The sequence below is a fragment of the Euleptes europaea genome, chromosome 11 (assembly GCF_029931775.1).
Source record: "Euleptes europaea isolate rEulEur1 chromosome 11, rEulEur1.hap1, whole genome shotgun sequence".
In the NCBI taxonomy this organism is placed as follows: Eukaryota; Metazoa; Chordata; class Lepidosauria; order Squamata; family Sphaerodactylidae; genus Euleptes; species Euleptes europaea.
Genome location: NC_079322.1, coordinates 6064674 through 6085800, shown reverse-complemented (window position 1 = coordinate 6085800; position 21127 = coordinate 6064674). Strand labels below are relative to the sequence as shown.

The following is a 21127-nucleotide window of genomic DNA, read 5'->3' as shown; positions in this document are numbered from 1 at the left end:
CTACCTTCTTTCCGCGCTAAACAGCCCTAAGCATCTTAACCGCTCTCCATAGAACAGTTGCTCTAGTCCCCTAATCATTTTGTCAAGTTCTGTCACAAGGTGCAGCATGCTTTGGGTCTCCATCACCTGATAAAGCTTGATAATATGTGTGTGTTACCTTCTGTTGCCGTGCAAAAACATACGTCCCAGACATAATGACGATGCTCCACCAGAGCAGCCTCTAGAACAGGACATGACAACATACTGATATGTAATAGGCCTGAAAAGTTCCTTTTGTAACTTTTAATGTATGATTCACAGGGTGATAAGATCGACAGACGGGTATGTATTCGTGTACCTAAAGTAACCGTGGAATCTTTCTGCTGTCTCAGCTTTGTTGTGCTTGTTTTATGAAATAACTGCTTGTTGAAGTTTTTTTCTACTTAACAGTTTTGTGGTGTTGCTAGGGTTTATTTCTAGTGTCAAGATGTGTGGCTCTTCTGGTGTCCTTGGGAACTGTGGTATGGGGGCACTGGGTTCTTATGGATGCTTTTGCTTTCCACTGGAGGGGGCCTTGGTACAGCTTCTGGGGTCTTCCCTCCAACCCCCCCACCCCATGTAAATTACTTGTCACTTTTGCATGAAGTTGAATCCCAGTTTGAGAGCCTGTTAAGCATTTCGGTACCAGACTGGAAAATGCAAGCATACCAGTTACCAACAGATGTTCCTAATAAATTGCGTAGAACAGGAGTCATTTATTTTTCAATTTATTTATTTCTTCCATTTATAGCCCGCGCTCCCCGGCCAAGGCCAGGCTCAGGGCGGATCATCTTGGTTGAAGTTCCTTGCCGTTACTTAGCTTGAGATCTGTGCTGCCACGCTTAAAGGGATGGATCTGGACCAGGGAGGCACATGAACACATAAAGCTGCCTTCTACTGAATCAGGCCCTCAGTCCATCAAAGTCAGGACCAAAATCTACTCAGTCTGGCAGCGACTCTCCAGGGTCTCAGGCAGAAAAGGGTCTTTCACATCATCTGCTTGCCTAGTCCCTTTAACTGGAGATGCCACTGGGGATTGAACCTGGGGCCTTCTCCATGCCAAGCAGAGGCTCATCCACTGAGCCACCACCCCTCCCCAAGGCCTGGGTTTGAAGTTCACTGTGGTGACTTTGTGGGCCAGGGAGTCTGAGTTTCCTCACAAAGACTGTTCCATCTGTGAGTGCCACTCCGAGCTCCATGGAGAAATGGTGGGGTGTCAGCGTAAGGGACAAATGAAGTCGGGGGTCTGTTCATGATCAATGGGCCAGTTACGGCCCAGAGTATTGAGAAGCCCCATTTCTGCATGGTATGAATGAGCTGTCTTGACCCTCAGGCTTCCCAGCTTCCCTTTCCTCTTGTCAGACACAAAGCCAAGATCAAAAAAATCCTGGTTTGCAAGATACAGCAGTTGGTTGTGATGTCAAAAAATTTCAATTTGTCCGTTATGAATAATAATAATAAACTTTTATTTATATCCCGCCCTCCCCCGGGGATGCCGAGTGCAGGGCGGCTAACGTCACAATTAAAATACTTACAATAATTACATAGTAATAAGACAATAAAAGGTTATAACAGTGCTGAATGTTTAATTAATCTAATTTATGGCGCCTAAGTAATTCCTAGCAGGGAGAGATGTTCCTATGGCGATAGCTAACAATATCAGATCACAGGAAGAGAAAATGGACCACAAACTAATAGTTCGAATTGAAAACCTATCAGGAAAGGAAAGGGCATAAGGAACCACTGGGGAATGGGAAAGGGAAAAGGAGAAGGAGGGGTAAGGGAGGCCAGCATCTAGGTAAGACCGTTGCTACCCTCAACCATAGGCCTGGCAAAACATCTCCGTCTTACAGGCCCTACGGAACCCAGCTAGGTCCTGAGAAGGCCCTGGCCCTGGTCAAGGACAGCCGGACACTCCTGGGGCCAAGGATCTTTAACAGATTAGTACTGACCGATCGTAAGGCTCTTGGGGGGTTATACAGGGAGAGACGGTCCCAACGATACCGTGGTCCCAGACTGTTAAGGGCTTTAAAACCAAGACTTGGTTCTATTTCTGATAGATAAGAACAAACCATAACAAACCATAACTCAGAATGTGGATGTTTACAGTAAGTGGCAGTTACTTTTTTGTGACCTTTGTGCATCATACAGATGGGGCTTTGAGCCTGCATAGATGCAGAAACTTCTAGAGCTAGCTTTTATGTATGTATGTATATATGTATGTATTCGTTTCATATCCCACTCTCCCCCCCACCAAAGTGGGGCTCCGAGCAGCTTCCAACAAGTTAAAATTATACATAGTATATGCAAAATAAAAACAATACATTCCGCTCCCCAGTAGTTGAAAATACAAGGATAGGGGAAAGAGAAAAGCCATGGTTGCCAACCGTGGTTAGGCCTGAAAGTACTCTCCCCTCAGACGCATAGGGTTGGATCCAGCCAGCTTTTCAGTTGGTAAAGGAGGGAGAAGGGGGGTGGGCCCCTTTGACCACCGAAAGTCTATTCTGCAGATCATGGGTCCTGCATGAACAAAAGCCGTGTGTGAGGAGGAGATGTAGTAAAGAAGGTAATGGGTTGAGAGTGAATGAAAAGCTGACTGGATCCAGCCTACCTTTCTGTCTGCCCATACCCATGGGGAGGATTCGGGCCTTCTCTTTTGTCCACCACAGCAGTACCAGAAAAACCTTAACAAAGAAAGCATTTGTGCAGGCACTTGTTGATCTCGCCAATTTCCAGGGAGGTTCCCACAGAAGGCCCTGGACAGATGATCAGAGCGGTCATAGCAATGCACAGGAGGAGAGGCGCTTCTGCAGATATGAGGCCCCAAAGCATGCCTGGGTTTTGTGTCAGTAAATACCTTGAATTGAACCTGGTAGCTGGTGGACAGCTGGTGGAGTAATTGCAGAATGGGCATAGAGCGCATGCTCCGTCTAACTTTTGATAATAACCCAGTTATGCCAACTGGAGTCTCCCACATTGATTTCAAGGGCAGACCCATGTAGAGAGCACTGCGGTAGTCTAATCTCGATGTTACCACAGCTTGGATCCTGGTGGCCTGGTCAGCTGAATCATGGTAGAGGGCCACCGCCCAGGCTTGATGAAGTCAGAAGAAAACATTTTTTGCAGCTGCATTTACTTGCTTCTCCAGCAGTGATGCTGGATCCAGTATAAGGCCTTGGCTCTTAGCTGAATCAGCAAAAGTCAGCTGAACTCACTTAGAAGGTGGGACACACCATGTCCCTCGAGGCCCCCGCCTTCCCAGCTAGCAGTGCTTCCATCATCAAGGTTAGATTTCAGCGTGTTCTGTCTTAATCATTTAACAACAGTGGTCAGGTAGCAGTTCAATACATCTGCTTCATTGCCGTGAGGTTACGTTAGAGAGATATAGAGCTGGGTGTGACCAGCACATTGGTGACACCGAATTCCAAAGGTACAAAGGGCTTTACGTAGAGTAAAGAGGGGGTCATAAGGGCAAGTCCAATAGGGCAAGTCCCAAACTTAAAGTATAATCCTCCACATGCAGCCTAATGAAGTGGTACAGTCCGGTGTCAGTTACACCCTGTGCCTCCATAGAGAGGCACTTGCGTTATTGTTTGTGTCATGGGGAATTCCTTCCATTCTGACTGGAGAGGGCTCCTGCTTCAAGGGGCTGGGCAAAGCCACTACAGGAAGAAAGCTCATCTGGTTACTTCCTCCTGTGAGAAGCAGCCATGCTGAAGAATTTCCCGCAGTGCTGCATGAATTGACCCTTTGGTCTTAGTCTATATTCAGATATATTTGGCTTTTGGGTCATTCAGGCAATATCCTATCAAAAGTGTGTACGAACATCCTTTTGCCAGCATATTGAAAAACCTTACCTTTTTTGAGTAAATGCTGTTAATGCAGAGCATAATTTTAAGCGTGTGGTTTACTTTGCTTCATTTAATTTTGCTATCCTGTGATGCTTGCGTATTCGAAATGAGCAGTCTTAATTTCCTACATTAGGCAGTGCCAGCTTCAGTAACGTTTGTGCCTGATTTGTATAAATGCTTTTGGTTTGTGTCCAACAGGGGTGTTCCTCATGGCTTCAGTGCAGGCATAACATTCTCAGTCTCAGAGCCACGGCTTAGAGATCCAGAGAGGTCCAGGGCCTGCCCACGCTCTCCTCCCTTCCCTCTCCTGAGCTCACACTTCTACTCCAATTGCCCCCTTCCAGTATTAGCTATGCTGGCACTGGAGTTGACAGCTAACTATAATTCGCTCTAAACTGGGGATTGACACTCATGGCTTTAAGAGTGTGATTTAAAGTGGGCCATGCTTAGCCTCTGGCTTGGAACAGAAAGTGTGCAGTGTTGCCAAGAGAAGAACAGGGGAAACTGGGGGAGGGAAGGAGTAGAGGAGCCGAGGGGGGACTCCCAATCTGTCTGGATTTGTTACCCATGTTTAACCATGTTTATGTCTGCACTGAGACGAGGATAATTTGAATTGCATATTTTTACTAACAAGTCTGTTGACTTTGTAATTAAAAGACTAATGGAGTTTTAACACTTAGTGATAATGTCTGTCGTCATTGGAGAGATGTTTCAGACTGAAAATGAAGGAATTGGAAGATGGGTAAATTCAAGCCATTTTTTTCTTTCTTCAGGGAAGCAAAGTGCAGACGAGAGTCGGATTACTGATCCTTCTTTGCACCTGGCTGAGCAACTGCCCCATCGCTGTTACACACTTTCTGCACAATACTGCCAACGTCCCATTTGTATCCTTTAAAACTGTGATTCGTACAGTTCCATCAGCTTTGATTTAGTGGCATTCATTGCTAGTAATCACTCACAAAAAATAGATGGAAGTGGCACGTGAGAATCAGAGTCTTTCTGTGTCTTGCTTGTGAAGTTCTTATCCTTAACAAGAGATCAAGCTAACGGGACAGATAGCTGAAAACCTTAGTGTGGAGGAACACGTGGTTCAGGGGCTGTGTGCGCTTTTACTAGGCATTTCCATTTATTACAATGACAACTCACTTGAGAATTATAGAAAGTAAGTATTGGGGGTGTGCTGTATAAAGATCTCAAGTCATGTAGTTTCTGTGCAAGATGAGCAGCAGCATCTGTTTAGTGTTCACATCTGTTCAATTTAATATAATTCAGTTTGCAGGTCACATGACATAGCTAGACAATGCAAGAACTCCTGATGATTAGCATGGGAGAACTGCCGGCACAGGCCTGGGCTTTGTATTATTTGTGACAGACTTTTGTAGGATCAAATGTTTGGACCTCTAATTAACTGCTAGTAAAGCATCTGTTAGAATGACATATTTGGTCCACAGAAGTGAACAGGTCCTGCTGACTCTTAAAACACGCGTGCCATTTCTCTTCTACTCCTCCCCTCCAGATTCCCGTGAGCAGTTTTCCGTGGCTTGGCTAATTCTGGTGTTCTTTTCCCAGAGAGAAACTAAAGCAACTGATCGAAAAGAGGATCGGCAAGGAGAACTTCATTGAGAAGCTGGGATTCATTAGCAAACATGAGCTCTATTCCCGAGCAGCTCAGAAACCTCAGCCCAACTTTTCAAGTCCAGACTGCATGATGTTTGATCATGAATTTACTAAACTGGTAAAAGAACTAGAAGGTGAGTCATGTTAATTCACATCAGTTAAGTTGTATATTTTAGTACTTAGATTGCCTCATTAAAAATCCAAAGTGGTCACCAAGTGTTCACCAAGTTAAAGTATGCATTTTAAAAATGGGTACAGTTCTAAAGCCTGCTGTGACGTGAGCTGCAGTGTGTTTATTTACTGAATATATATTTTGTTCCTTCTTCCACGGAGCTCAGAGCAGTGTACACGGGTCTCCCCATCTCCATTTTATCCTCACAACAACCCAGTCAGGTTGGTTAGAGTGGAAGAAAAAGAAGAATTGGTTTTTATATGCTGAGTTTCCCTCCCTTTTAAGGAGAATCGAACCTGCTAACAATCACCTTCCCTTCCTCTCCCCACAACAGACACCCTGTGAGGTAGGTGAGGCTGAGAGAGTTCGGAGAGAACTGTGCCTAGCCCAAGGTCACCCAGCTGGCTTCATGTGGAGGAGTGGGGAATCAAATCCGGTTCACCAGATATGAGTCCACCGCTCCAAACCACTACACAGCTAGCAGGTTGGAACCTAAATGCTGGTCAGACACTCTTTGAAGCATGACACCGCACTGGTTTGGGTGTATTGCGAGGCAGGATCGGTGACTTGAGGGCAAGGTCCGTTGTGAAATTGAGGCAAGGTCCATTATGTGCCTACTTAACTCCACAGAGGCCCCTCACTCTCAGCACAATTCAGTGCAAAGATCATAGAATCATAGAGTTGGAAGGGACCACGAGGGTCATCTAGTCCAATACCCAGCACAATACAGGAAATTCACAACCACCTCCTCCCCCCTCACCCTGCTGCTTCTTAGTGAAATTCATTGGCTATCAAAAGACAGCTGTGTGAGATGTGTTTACAGTCTTTTTGAAACTGTTGTGGAGCTTTTGCAGACATGAATGCTCTGCTCAGTGGTGAACTCAAAAGAGACTAGGCATGACATCGCTTATGTATCAGAACTATTTGCAAAGTTCAGTGAAATGAATTTGCAGCTGCAAGGAAACGAAGTCAGTCTTATTAAGGCCAACTCTCATCTCCACGTTTATTTCGAAGTTAATTTTATTCAAGCGCAATATGGGCCTTGTGAGCGACACCCAATGTCAGAGCCTGTCTAGGCTAGAGGGAAAAGGTGGGATACAAGATGATGATCTGCAGGTTTTTTTGACCACTTGGATATGCTGCATGAAGATACGTCTGAGCGATTTGAAGATCTTTCAACAGAAATTCCAGGTGGGGTAATAAATGCATTTCCAAATTCTGAGGAAGTTGGGATAGTGTAGGTAGAATTAATTGAGCTACAAAAAGACATTGAGCTGAAGCCAAAGTTTAAGAACTATCATACTAAAGGCTTTTGGTTACAGAAGAAAATTTCCGATCACTACCAGGCATTAGAGAGTGGCTAAAAAGCTCCTGGTTGCGTTTCCAGCATCATACTGGGTGGAACGTGGTCTAAGTGCGGTCATCCACATTTCTCTCCAAGCAAAGAAATCGACTCCAGATTACTGGTGATTTAAAGACTCTCACTAAGTGACTTTAAACCAGATATTGGGGAACTGGTATCACTTCATCAAGACCAACTATTGTATTAAGGGTTTTCTGAACAACGAAGTGGTTACTAAATGTGGCATCTAAGATTCTTGCTAAATTACTATCAGACTTTGAAAAGCCAGTACCACTGGATCAAGTTCATCAATTTTGTTGAATGCATATTAAACGAAAAAGTTTAAATTGGATTTTGATGAAAAGGGCAATTAACTGTTACTGTTTTCAATTTTATTATTATCTTCCTTAGCGGGTCGCGCAAACCGCAATTCTGAATAATGCTTTTTGTAGGGTAGGGTGGAGTAGGGGGCTCTGGGGATGAGTTTATGGGACAGGGATGTGTGTGTGTAGTGGCACAAAAAGTGTGGGAACTGCAGGGTTAGAGTGTCTGACCAGGATCTGGAATCCCCCTACAGCTGGCTGGATGACTTTGGGCCATGCATACACTCCCAGGCGTACACTGCACCACATGGTTGTTGTTGTGAGGATAAAATGGAGGCAGGGAAAATGTGAGCTGCTTGGGGATTTTATGTGGCGTTTGATCCTGCCTGCAGTTTTATTGTTTCTCCTGTTGTTGCTTTGCTCTCTCTTATGTTGGTTTGGGGGGTATGTGTTATGATTGTTTGTATGTTGGTTATATTAAATTGTTATTGTTTTACTGCTTTTATTTTTATTTGTGTAACATTTGTTGTATGTGGCCTGGAGCATTTTTCTGCAGAGGCAGCTAAGACATAACTTAATAAATAAAAAAAATAAAAATTGAAGCCGTAAGATGAAGCACTTCCAACCATAGCTAATCTTAAATTCTGTAATCTAAACAAGATGTCAGGTGCTCCAAAAATTATGACTTGCGTTGTCCAGTAAAATGAGCCATTGCTTTACAGGTGTTCTAACAAAGGCAATTTATAAGACCTCTGAGGAGGATAAAAAGGAAGAAGAGGTGAAGAAGACCTTAGAGCAGCATGATAACATCGTGACACACTACAAAAGTGTCATCCGAGTCCAGGTAGAGGGCACCTCTGCTTAAATTTTGACTGCTTCAGCAGCACGTGTTTGTTGGGGCAGCCGTCACTGGGATGATCAAGCGTGTTCAAGGGCAGCTCAGTGCAGAATTGGTGGCTACACAGAGGAGCAATCTTTCAAAATGTCATGAGATTTTTTTTTATTTGTGACTAATTTTTTTTTTCCTTTTCTACACACACACAATTAAATTATCTTGCTCAGTAATAAGACAGGCTAAGAAGGGAACATGTTTGTTCTTCATGTGTTCTGTGGATCTGTTGAACACATGCAGCTGACTGATACTGACTCAGACCACGGGCCATCAAGGTCAGGACTGTCCACTCTCATTGGCAGCAGCTCTCCAGGGTCTCAGGCTGAGGTCTTTCACATCACTTACTACCTGGTCTTTTCATCTGGATATGCTGGAGGTTGAACCTGGGACTTCGGTATGCCAGGCATACACCCACCCCACTTCATTCTTAGGAATAGATATAGAAAATGTGATTGAGACAAATGCATCTGGAATATGTACACCATTAGAGAGCTGACAGTTCTCTGAATATACTGAATATACATTTACTGACAGTTCTCTGAATATACAGTGTGCTGATATTGTGTATGGAACATCATAAAGTGATAAAGACGCTTTTGATCCCGCATTTTGCTGTGCAGCAGAAGAACAGGTTGGGATTGTTCCATACAAAATCCATTGTTAAATGGTAGTAAATCCCATCAGTCTATGATCAGAGCTGCCATGGCAACTTTTCAGTATGGTAGGCCCAGGCCTCAAAATTTTGGATTTCTGGCTATTCCTAGTTCTATATCCGGCCTGATCTTCCCAGCTCACTCTCTGTGTTCAACCATACTACCCTGGTGGCTGGAATTCTGGGGAAGTGCATGCAGTCCATCTTTGAGAGTTAGTGGAAGTTGAGGAATGGTTGGTGGGAGAACAAAGGGGACTGGTGGTGACTGCTGTGCAGGGGGTGGGGACCTCTGAAGGACGGACATCTCTCTCTTAGGTCAGCCTCTGCCTCTGACAACTTGTTTCACTCTGCTGTCTGTGCAGGCAGAGCTCTGCTTGAGAAACTCGGCTTGCCAGTTTCACTCAGCTGCCCCATGAACGTTAAATCAGTGTGATACGTGTGAGGCTTGGTAGTAACTTGTACACAGTTGGTGCAAAAGAGGGGGGCGGGGAAAGTTGTGTTCCGGATCCAATCGCAAAGCGTCCCAAGGGCCTAGAGCTGAGCAGAGGACCGGGTCGTGGCCTCGAGTGTCTGAAAGCTGAGATTGTTAGATGTGAGAGGAAGCATGTGTTGATGTGTGCAGGTACTGTGATATAGGTATTTGAGCAACTCTTTGTTTTCCACTGTGATAGACTTTAAGACATTGACAGTAGATGCCTCTGGCTTGCATGCCCTCACTGCTCTCTTAGTTTGTTGCGGGGCATAGTTGGCCCCTGCATTTCAACATTAAATCAGGACACTGTTTGTTGTGTGCATTTCTTGTTTTGACTGCATAGTTTTCTATGGTCAGAGATTCAGCTTGTGCATTTCTTACATCCTTTCCTATACTGTTTCTACTGCCTTGTTTTCTACCTGCATAATCCAGCCTTAGTACAGTGCTGGTGAGCTGTTTTATAATGATCCTATTGGGTTGCTAAATTTTATAAATTGCTTTCAGTCACAGCAAGAAAGACCAAGGAAGCTGAATGAATAAACGAAGAAAATGACCTGGGTTGGCTGTGGTTTGCCTGGTCACAACAGCTGGAAACAGCGGAGACAAGAGTGGGGGCCCGAGGCACGCTCAGATCATGCCACGCCCTGGCTTGGTCTTGCAGCTATGCCAGCGCTCTGTCACACTGTCTGCCAAGAAGCATTTCTGGATTTACAGATAACTGTCTATGGGAGCTTATTTCCAAAGTCCCAAGTATTTTTTTCACTGCAAAATGAAAATTTTTTTTTTTTTTTACAGAAAAGCTGAATGTACAAACACGTTACCTGGTGTGTCTGTAAGTGTATTAAGTAAGTGTCTGTTTTATTTTACAGGATCAGGAGCTGGAAGAATTGAAGAAGCAAGTAGAATCTTTAAAAGTGCAAAATGAACAACTGCAGACAACAGTCACGCAGCAAGTGTCACAAATCCAGCAACACAAGGACCAGTACAATCTGCTGAAAGTACAGCTAGGTACTGCTGGGAGCAGTGGGTTGTTGCTTCCCTACTCTCAGCTTCCCTACTCTCGGTGTTCACGTGGGAGCCAGAGGGCTGCAGTTCATGCTTGGCATGATCATGCTTGGCTCTCCCATAATACTAGAACACGGGGTCATCTGCTAAAGCTGGAGAGTGAGAGATTCAAAACAGATAAAAGGAAGTATTTTTTCACACAACGCATAATTAAATTGTGGAACTCCCTGCCCCAGGATGTGGGGATGGCTGCCAACTTGGAGGGCTTTAAGAGGGGAGTGGACATATTCATGGAGGAGAGGGGTATTCATGACTGTTAGTTAGAATGGATATTAGTCATGCTGCATACCTATTCTCTCTAGTATCAGAGGAGCATGCCTATTATTTTGGGTGCGGTGGAACACAGGCAGGATGGTGCTACTGCACTCGTCTTGTTAGTAGCTTCCTAGAGGCACCTGGTTGGCCACTGTGTGAACAGGCTGCTGGACTTGATGGGCCTTGGTCTGATCCAGCGGGGCCTTTCTTATGTTCTTATGGCAAAGTGCGTTAACAGCTCTGAACGGGGACTGTGCTTGTGTCTGCACAGCCAGTAGTGTTGTCAACAACCAGCAGTATCGCTTCTTCTTGAAGAAGCTTGGTACAGAAGCATCTTGGTTCTCTCCCTTCTGTTGGAGAGTTTTGTCTCTTGGCAAAAGTTCCTGTTGGGTGTCATAGCAACCAGCAGCAGCACTTGTTAGCTTTGAGCACCAAGGCCTGACGCGAGAGCTGGCGGATTGTGCCAACGTCCAGGAATGACCACCAGAACCACTAGAGCTTATAGAAATGCAGTTGTTTATTTACAGTGCTATACACACACTCTCTCCACCTTAACTCCCGACACAGACTCACAGAGTCTTACACTTATATACAATGCCACCTCCAGGCATCAATTAGCAGTACGTGCTTAGTCACTTTCTAGGTGCAAGACCACACCTCAGCCTCTGGCCTCAACTAGATCTGGCCAGTATAATCAGGCCTCCTAGGTGCTTTCCAGGCCATTGCATCAGCCTATGGTTGACAGTTAGATCCCTTCCATCTAAGTCTGCCTGACACAGCTAATATGACAGCCTTGCATATTCCAACAAGGCCGTCCTTATGTATCTGATTGGGGAGGAAGCTTAGAGGTCTCCCTCCAGCTGGCTACAGCCGTCTTCTTTTGTGCTTTTGCCACTCATCTTCTGTGCCTGTGCACTCAGTTGTCCCCAGTTATTCAGCACGTTTGAGTGGGGAAGAAGTTTGGTATGTCAGAGGATGTGTATTTTGAAGTCTGAACATGATTTAAATCTAGGCTTATAATCGCTGACTAAAAAACAATATTGAATAAAATTTTGACACTAGTCTGGTTTTCCCTTAAGAACTCCATGTATCTGCATGAAAGAAAGGGTCTTACAGGTGACTAACTGTAGATACCTTAAACTGAGGAGGTGCTGACTTCATAGGGTATAACTCATGCGAGTTGTATTTCAAGATTTGCTTGAGAACATCAGCCATGCTTTAAATTGTCTACCACCCAGTCTACCATAATTTGCAGTTATGTGATGGTCCAGTCATTGGCAAGGAGTCCTGCTGTAAATTACAGTAAAGCATAACGTAGTGTCCAGAGAACTCTACAGAAACAAAATATCCCCTCGCACTGTTCTGCAGCCATTCATGTAAGAGTCTGCATGGTGTGGTAAATGGCAGATTCTGTAGCAGTTCCTGTCCTTCCACCAACCCTCGCAGAAGTAGAACATACCTCTCCTCGTAACTTTTCTTATACAGTTCTCTTGCATGATTTATGAAACCGCTTTCTACGAGTGGAAGACACTTTCTGCATGCTGGAGGGCATCCTTTGGATCCAATCCTCTTCTCTGCATGCAGTTATCTTGGAGAAGTATTCCTAGGGTGTGGGACAGGTTCAGAATGTTTTTTGGAATAAAAATTGTTTTAGGAAATCCTTCCTAGAACCCTGCAAATACATGAGTAGCTTTCTTAACTGACCAATAGGAAAAGACAATCAGCACCATAGTTCCTGCAACGATGTGGTTCAAATGAATGGCGTTCAGCCAGAAGAAATAAGCAAATTGCGTGAGGAGGCAGAAAAATGGAAGCACAAACTTGAACAACTGGAGCAACAGCTAAGAGAAAAGGATTATTTGATTGAAACTTTGGTGAGTAATTCACTCCTAGCTGTTGCTTGTTAACATCTGATCTGAAACTCTCAGTCCTCTCTCCTCTAAGTGTGTGTGTGTGTGTGTGTGTGTGTGTGTATTGGGGGGGGTGTCTTCTGGCTGCTAAGTCAGAAGGGGGACAAGAAGGATCCTGGCTTGTAATATTGGAAGCATTCTCTGGTATTCCTGAAGGTTGTTCCCCACATCCTGATTTTCTGTCCTCTGGGCCCTTCTTATAGGAAGGTGCATCTCCTAAAGTTCTAAGGCAAGGAAGGATTTGCATGTCTGTGTATTTCGACATCCCTGTCCTCAGAGAACCACAAGTTATCCTTGTCACGTCTTGCCCTGTGCCGTGTTCAGTTTGGTCTTCCCCATCCGCATTATAAGAGACACATTACAACTGTGTGTATGGAAAGTGCCATCAAGCCAGCTTATGGCAACCGTGTAGGATTTTCAAGGCAAGAGACATTCAGAGATGGTTTGCCATTGTCTGCCTCCTTGTTGCAACCCTGATTTTCCTTGATGGTCACGCACCCAGGGCTGACTCTGCTCAGCTTCCGAGATCTAATGAGATCAGGCTTGCCTGGGACATTCACATTAGGGCACATTATAATTACACATGGCAAATGATGGCATCAGTGTGTCCAATTGTCACAATAAAAGAAATGGCTCAAATAGCGTTAAATGTGGTGATAGTTAAAATTGGTAGCATGTAGACATATAGCCATATGCAGTGGGTCAAGCCAGCTCAGGGTCAGAGCATCCGCTTTGCATGCTGAAGGTCCCGGGTTCAGTCCCAAGCATCTCCAGTTAAAAGGATCATAGAGTAGGTGATACGAAAGACCAAGAGCTGCTTCCTGTCCGAGTAGACAAGACTGGCCTTGGCAGGCGGAGGGTCTGGCTGGGGGGGAAGGCAGCTGCGTGGCGTCTCTGTGGCCCCTTCTCCCAGCCCAGTTTTCAGAGCCAGGATCAAAGTTACACCGCAAAACAATTCTACAAGCAAAACCTGAATTTAAGTAAATTATGCAAAGTTGCACACAGAGGATAATGTTGTATATTTGTATACGAGTGCTGAGCCAGCACTGCCTGACCCCTAGAAATGCAGCAGAATTTCCCCCTGACTTCAAAGGGTGTCTGAAAGCACTGTTCATACTCTGAAGCCTATAGTTAAACCTCTAAGGCCTCAAAACTTGCTGCTGCTGCTATTCTGATTCTTAGGATGCTACACGTGGGAAGTATTTTGTTGAACTGATCCAGTTTTTTGTTTCTACCCGATATTTGCAGAAGTGTTCACCACCAGCAGTAGGAACAACTGAGGGGTCTTCACAAACGAAGAGTGGTCTTGAGGTGGAGAGTGAACTGCACAGGGTAAGAAAACCCCCACAGCTCGTCCAGTCAGGCCCCTTCTCTTTGTCACAGGAGGCTAAATCGCGTCCTGCCAGTTGCTTCCATCACACTCAACCTTCTGTGTATAACGTTTTACAAAGAAATTGAAAAGCAAGCAGAAGACCTCACACACAAAAAATACTATTTCCAGACTTGGTTTTGAGCCAGGTGTGTCAAAGCAAGGTTACCACCAGCTGTGTAAGTGTCCTAAGTATTTTACCACCTCTGTCAGTGAGTGAAACTATAACATGAAAAAAAGCTCACTGCATGAATAAATACAACACATGTGAGCCATTAGCTCACAATGTAGGTTGTTCTAACAGCTTAAACATCAGAGGTCTCACTAAGCTTAACTTAAAGCAGAACAACAACATTGTTTGTCATTTTCACAACATCATTGAACACTGGAAACAAATTTTCTCTGTGTGTTCAAGTCAGATGAATCACTGCCATCTTTAGTTAGCTGCTCTGAATGTTCCTCCTCCATAGCCAGCCATGTTTATGAACAACAGCCACTGTTTGACAACAGGATTTCTTTTCCTACAGGAAGTTGAAACCTTGAGAGCCCAAATCCAATCACAGACGACAGATATTGCCAAACTTCAGACTGAAAAGCAAGAACTGCTTCAGCAAATGGTGACGCCACAGAACTTTGATTTACCTCTTTGGCTCCCTATCATTTCTACGGATAGAAATAGTAGCACACCTCTGTCTCTTTCAGTTGTCTAATATCTTTCATAAATAGCTGGGAGTTCAAACCAGTTTATTTATTTGAACAGTTTATATTCTACCTTGGTAGAAAGGCAACTCAAACATGTCAATAAGCGTTAAAACCATGCGCACAGACCGTGGCAGCCGTCCTGCCTAGCAGTCCCAGCCTGCTCCTCCCCCCTTCCAGCAAACCTGCAGCAGGGGATGCTGTTCTGAGAGGAATGAGCCCCAGGAAGGGCCTGAAAGCACAGCTGGTGTGTGGGAAGGTGTGGAGAGATGGAGGGACCCCGGCCGCGCAGGCCCTTCGGAGGTCACAAGCAGCGCTTTGAACTGGGTCCGGAAACACTGAGGCAGCAAGCGCAGCTACTGCAGGGCCCAAGCGATGTGGTCCAAATGCCTGGCTTTTTGTGTCAGTTGCCACTTCTGAGTCTTCTTCAAAGGCAGCCCTAGGTGGAGTACATTACAGTAGTCCAGTCTGGAGGAAGCAGTAGCAGCGTGGCTCAGTCGGCAGAATCAGAATGAGGGGCCAGCTTGCGAGCTGGGCATAACTGAAAAGAAGGCGCTCCTGTTTCTCCATGAACAAGGCTGGCTCCAGGAGCACCTCCTTCACTTGATCTATTAAAGAGATCTTGACCCCTGTTAAGTTGGCAGATCAACCCCAGCCAAAGCTTCCCCCTTCCCTGTAACAAAGGCAACCCATGTGGGTTGTGTTTGCACAGGCTGTCCTTGTGTTCTGTTGCAGTAAAGGTAAAGCACCGGGTCATTCCTGACCCATGGGGTGACGTCACATCCTGATGTTTGCTAGGCAGACTATGTTTTACCGGGTGGTTTGCCATTGCCTTCCCCAGTCATCTACACTTCACCCCAGCAAGCTGGGTACTCATGTTACTGACTTTGGAAGGATGGAAGGCTGAGTCCACCTTGAGCTGGCTGCCTGAAACCCACTTCCGGCGGGACTCAGCGCCACAGGGCTGTTGCATTAGCTAAACAGAATCACACAACATGTTACAAATTGCAGATTGCAAATGCCCCTTGCTCATCCCTTGCCTCGATCTCTGTTTTGCAGAGTGAAGCCCCAGTCCCTGTGCCAGGAGACAGCGACACAAAGACAGCGGACTTGGAAGGGAGGATCGCAGCACTCCTTCAGGAGACGAAAGAACTGAAGGTTGCTTCCCCATGAAACGTGCTGCATCTTTACTTTGGGCATTTGGTTAAGCTTTGCTTTGCTTTGCCGAGGGCCTCATCCTGGGTTGGCTGTCATCTCAGAGCCCCTCTGATGATTTTCTCCAGTACATTTTATCCCACCCTTTCCTCCAAGGAGCCAAGGGCGGCTGTATTTGGCTCTTTGTTCCCTGCTTTATCCTCACCATCACCTGGGGGCGGGGGGCAGGTGAGGGTGAGAAAGCATGTCTGGCCCCGGGTTGCCCAGAGCAGAGCAGTGGATTGCTTCACAGCAGAGCAGTGGTTTGAAAGTGGATCTCCCAGACGCTGCTCCGGCCACTGCAGGATCCACCATGGGGCATGTATATCTAAAGAGGTTTTATATATGATGCCGGTTACTTTTGACCCCTCTGCTCCTGGGTAGTCCTGCCACTATCTGGCATTCCTGGGGTGGTGATGGACTGCCCCAGAACAGACCTAGGGCTCTGCTGCCAGAGTGGGCATATGTGTTGATGCAGTCTCTTCTCCACCCTAGGAAGGGAGGCCAAGGGAAGTCCTGTGTCTTTATTTGGCAAGGCTACTGACTCTCCCTCCTCAACGTGTCCTGTGCATTACTATTGGAAATCCTGCCTTTTTTGCTTCAGCAAGAATGTGGTATCTAGGAAATGAACACAGGTCCAAATGAGGGCTGCAAAACAGGTTGCCTTTTGCAGGTTGGCCCTGCCACCTGCTCCGTGGAAAGGGGGGCCTTCCTGGATTGAGAATGTGTGTGTATGTCCCCCTCCCCCCGCTTCCCACATTATTTGAGGGTGGAGTGTCAGTTAATTGACTCATCTTACAGTGATTCCATGGAAAGGTGAGGGAAAGACGTCTCCTAGAAGTTCTTGTCCAGCAGCTTTCACAATGGATTTCAAGGCTGTGTGAAGCTTAAAAGAATGCTGAGCTCCCCTCAGGATGAGAGGGCCCCATTAAAGCCGCTGGCCCTGAGCTGTTTGTGGCTGCTCTATGCACAGCTTTTAAAAATGTTTTGGTTTTTGTTTCCCCCCCACCCCCCATTACCAGAATGAAATTGTAGGCCTAATGGAGGGAAGGACATCACTGAAACAGCAGCTGGACTCTGCCAACAGTACCGCTGCTATTTTGCGGACTGAGAAAAGCGCATTGCAGCAGGAACTGGCCGAATCTAAAAAAGAGCAGGATGACCTTCTGGTTCTTCTGGCTGACCAGGATCAGAAAATAATTGCACTGAAGAATAAGCTCAAGGAACTTGGAGAACCGGTAGGGGCTGCTTGGAGTAAAAATGATCCAACTGCAATTTAAAATGGTTAATAATTATGCTTAATGTCTTCTTGCACCATTTCTTTAGTTGTATATCCCATTCTTTTAATGGAAAAGATTCTTCGGGTTGCTTGGTAGTGGTGGAAAGTGCCGTCAACTCACAGCTGACTTATGATAACCTGTGGCAGGCCTTTTCTGCCAACTGAGGGGGCCCACACAGCCACCCATGAATTTTGGGGATCTAGATTTGTTTGAAACTAGAGACCTTCCCCTCAGTTACCAGGTGTTCTGCGGGCAGAAAGTACAAGAATGGGTTCACTGCTGTGAGGTAAGTTTGTGGTACGCAAGGAGAATACGGAGATCGCAGAGGCAGGGTTACTACATAAATAACAAAGATTTATTTTATTTACAGGTTGGTTTCAAGGTACAAATCAGCAGCACAGGTCTCCAGGTAGACAAAGGAGAAATCTGGCTGAGGCACATAGATTTAAATCTTTACGGCTTCAGAGGGTAGTTAGAATGTTCTTTAATGCTTTCAGGCACAAACAGGCTTTTGTGGACTGGCCATTGGGTTGGATCCTCTCCCACATACTCAGGGTTACACCTGCTTGCCCTTTCCCAAGAGTCAGACTAAAAGGTACCCAGTCTGCTCATCTCCAGAATCAGGCCTAACAGTCGGGTATTCTCTCTTTTCTCTCAGAGGACAGAGCTGAACCCCTCTGCCGCACTGCCAGGCAGGGCTGCCCTTCACTCTGTCTGCTCTTTTTCCTGAGCCAGACCGGTGCTCTCCCTGCTCTCTTCCCGAGTCAGACCTGAACTCGCTCCTCCTGTGGCTGGTTTCCCCTTCAGGGGAAGGACAGCCTCCGCTCCGTCACACAACCCCAAAGGGTTTTCAAAGCAAGAGGTGGTTTGGCCGTTGCATGCCTCTGCATAGCAACCTTCGACTTCCTTGAAGGTCTCCAATCCAAGTATTAATTGGGGCCGACCCTGCTTAGCTTCCGAGGGATGATGAGATCAGTCTATCCTGGGCCATCCAGGTTAGGGCAGCTTACAAAACATTAAAATACGGTAATACTTCCTGTTGTGATCACTTACAACATTAACACAATAAGTACATTTGCTCTTAACAGCAAGCAGCAGAGCACTAAAGTTAAAACAAAGTCAATAAAATACTATAAAAGCAGCGGCATGAAATAAGCATCAGGGTCAGCAAGTGAACCAGGAAAATGCAAGTGTTCATCCGATGCCTAAACTGAAGAAGATACAGGGAGGAGTTCCACCCTGGAAGCCTCATGTCTCCCCTCCCCTCCGAATGTTGGGGCACTCAGAGTGAGGCCTCCAGCAAAAGCAGCAGGCAGATTCATACGGGATCAGGAGCCTCTGTGGGCAGAAGCACCCTGGTGGAGTCGGGGGCTGCTTTGGGCTTGATCTCTCCATTCAGTCCTTGGTCAAGTCTCGTCGGTTCCATCGCCTCAGCTGAAGCCCTGGCTCTTGCTCTCTCTGCTCTCTGGTGGTCCCTCTTCCCACCACAGCCCTCTTGCCTCTGTGCAGAACTTCAGTCAAAAGCATTAATTTTCCTTGTTGTTTAAACCATGTAGTGCCTTTGCTTGACTCCCTGCCTTGGCTTCCATTCGACCCATATCCATGATAAGTGTCATTACCTCCTAGGTCCTCCCCGACTTTTCCCCACTCCTGCCCTTTTCTCTCTAGCCAGATATCCTGACAACATCCTTCCTTGTGCCCTTTGTTTCTCCAGCTCCAACTGCTAACCTGGATCTGCCCCTAGAACATCGGTTGTCATCTCTTGCGTCTTTCAGATTCCTCCCTGAATTCCATAGCCCATCCCCAACTGAGACTAAGCCTGAATATGCACCATTGATGTGAATGCAGGTTCTTTCCCTTGCCCACCTTGACTTCCTTCTTCCTCTTCTATTATTGAAATGTGGATTGTAAGTTCCTCAGGAGAGGGATCTATCATCAGTTGTACTCTGTTAAAGCACCATGCTTTTTAATATTTAATAGTCTCAATTAGATTTGGCTTAGAAGCAAAAGAAACCAGTTGGTGGTTGGCTGCCATTCTGTGGTGTTGGGTAACGGAAGTGGAAAATGAGTGGCCAGGGCATAACGCCCCTTTATAATGCCTCTTCCCAAAAGTTCTGACCTCCTGGAAACATCATTTTTTTGGGTCCCTTTCCAGTTCCTAGTAATAACTGGTGCCTTGTTGCTATGTGCCCGGTGGGGCTAGATGTGTGTCAGGCAGCACTTGATAAATTTACACTTTCCAAATTTAGCCTGTGGACAAAAGGTAGGCTACTAGAACAGAGCAAAGTCACCTTAAAATGCGGGCGGCCTCAACACCACCACCGGACTGGTGTTGTCTTTCAGGGGCCTGTTCTGGCTTTGGTTTGCAGCAGGGGGTCTGCCTCTTGGCGCCCCTTGCTCATCCCCACTGCCTCTAAGGTCAGCCTTAGAAACCAGAGACTGTACAGGAAGTGTCCCCCTGAGGCCCCGTCACAAGTCAGCACTGCTGGTGTTTCAGAGAGGAGGGCCCGGCCATATACCCCTCCCTCATAGCTGCCCCACCAGCACAGTGGCAGAAGCTCCCATTCTATGAAGGGGACGTCGGGACAGTCATCCCATGCTTAGACAGGCAATTTTAGGACATACCTTGAATAGCATACTAGCTAAAGACACTTGGTGACTGTCATACCTTTTTTCTTTTTCTTTTCTTTCTTTTTGTTTGTTTGTTTGTTGGTTGGTCAAAGGTTGAAGATGAGGATGATACCGAATCTGGTGACCAAGGTGAGGAAGATGAAGAAGATGGGAAAGAAGAGACAGAAGATTAATTGGGTTTTAATGCGTCAGATTTGGGAATCTCGTCTTGCATTGAAATAGCATACATTGACGGCCTTGCATTGCAAAACACCTAGTTAAGGAAATGGGTATGAGCAGAATCTACTCCTGAGTTTGTGATGTTGAGAGTTTCTGATGATCTGTAGCCAGAACTGAAGGCTGCCATTTACGTTTTTGTCCACATCCGCATATGTGTGAACACAGTAGAAGCTTTTTGGGAGGCTGTCCAAGCATGAAAGGTGACCATGTGGTGAACTTTGCGTGTTGCCATTCGCATCTGTTCAGTGTGTTTGTCTGTCACTTCATTCTTTTGGAGCTCTGATGTGACTCAGTATGCTGTGTTTGTGGTTTCACATCTGTCAAATGGAAAAGTTGCTTCCAGCATTTGGCATGGAGGGAGCTTGCCGCGTCTTCCTTGCTGCCTCTTGGGCGGGGTGGGACAGGCCAGGAGAAGGGGGGGTGTTCTCTTTTGGTTTCCTCCTCAGCTGAGTTCAGCATTGAGTGCCTTGACACCTGACACGGCTGCATTCCGTACCTTAGGAGATAAAAAAAGAAGCTGAAACACTCTGTTTATGTGGAGGGATTTCCATAGTGATGAAGCAGCATTTGGTAGCATTTTTAAGCAATTTTTTAGAAAACTCATGAGAAAGTTTAACATGCTACCAGGTACCCGCTTTAAAAACCAAGCTTCTGTTCTAAAGATGACAAATATTGTTTATAATTTATTGGCTCTCATGCCTAATGGATAAGATTTTTAAAAGAGAAATTAAACACAGTTGCTGCACCAATTTGCTGTTTTGGTAATAAAAATAGATGCTATAACCATTTTAGTATTCATTCCCTTGATTTTAGTCATGGTGATTGCTTCCACCTGGGAAGCTGTGCACCTTTGTAGGGATTCTGTTTGTGCCAGGTATTGCCACAGCTAGCAGAGCAGTGTTCTTAATCAGAATCAGCAGGATTCAGGCTAGTCTGTGACTCACCCTTTCATGATAGAATATGTATTTAAGATGCTCTATTTTGTATTTTCCAGATTGTTTCAATATGGGTAACATTATAAGCAGATTGACAGCAAAATAAATTAGAATGCTACCTCTATTGTAATCCCTCTGCTTGGAAATAAAGGTGTTCCATGTTCAAAATACTTTCTGCAGTCAAACCTGGGCTTTCGTCCCACATCTGTTCCCCCATTAGCAAGAGGTACT

The 21127-nt window shown here is 45.7% G+C and overlaps 1 protein-coding gene across 1 annotated transcript in view; it reads left to right on the top strand.

Moving 5' to 3' along the window:
* USO1 (USO1 vesicle transport factor) overlaps positions 1-19967 on the top strand; it is a 65234-nt gene extending 45267 nt beyond the window's left edge. Inside the window, exons 14-23 of the mRNA XM_056857307.1 lie at positions 4643-4753; positions 4913-5031; positions 5439-5620; positions 8046-8167; positions 10209-10347; positions 12370-12533; positions 13818-13901; positions 14466-14555; positions 16854-17069; positions 19835-19967. Of these exons, the coding sequence (XP_056713285.1) occupies positions 4643-4753; positions 4913-5031; positions 5439-5620; positions 8046-8167; positions 10209-10347; positions 12370-12533; positions 13818-13901; positions 14466-14555; positions 16854-17069; positions 19835-19915 (1308 nt within the window). The 3' untranslated portion in view covers positions 19916-19967. The remainder of the gene's footprint in view (positions 1-4642; positions 4754-4912; positions 5032-5438; positions 5621-8045; positions 8168-10208; positions 10348-12369; positions 12534-13817; positions 13902-14465; positions 14556-16853; positions 17070-19834) is intronic.
* Positions 19968-21127: the final 1160 nt, after the last annotated feature.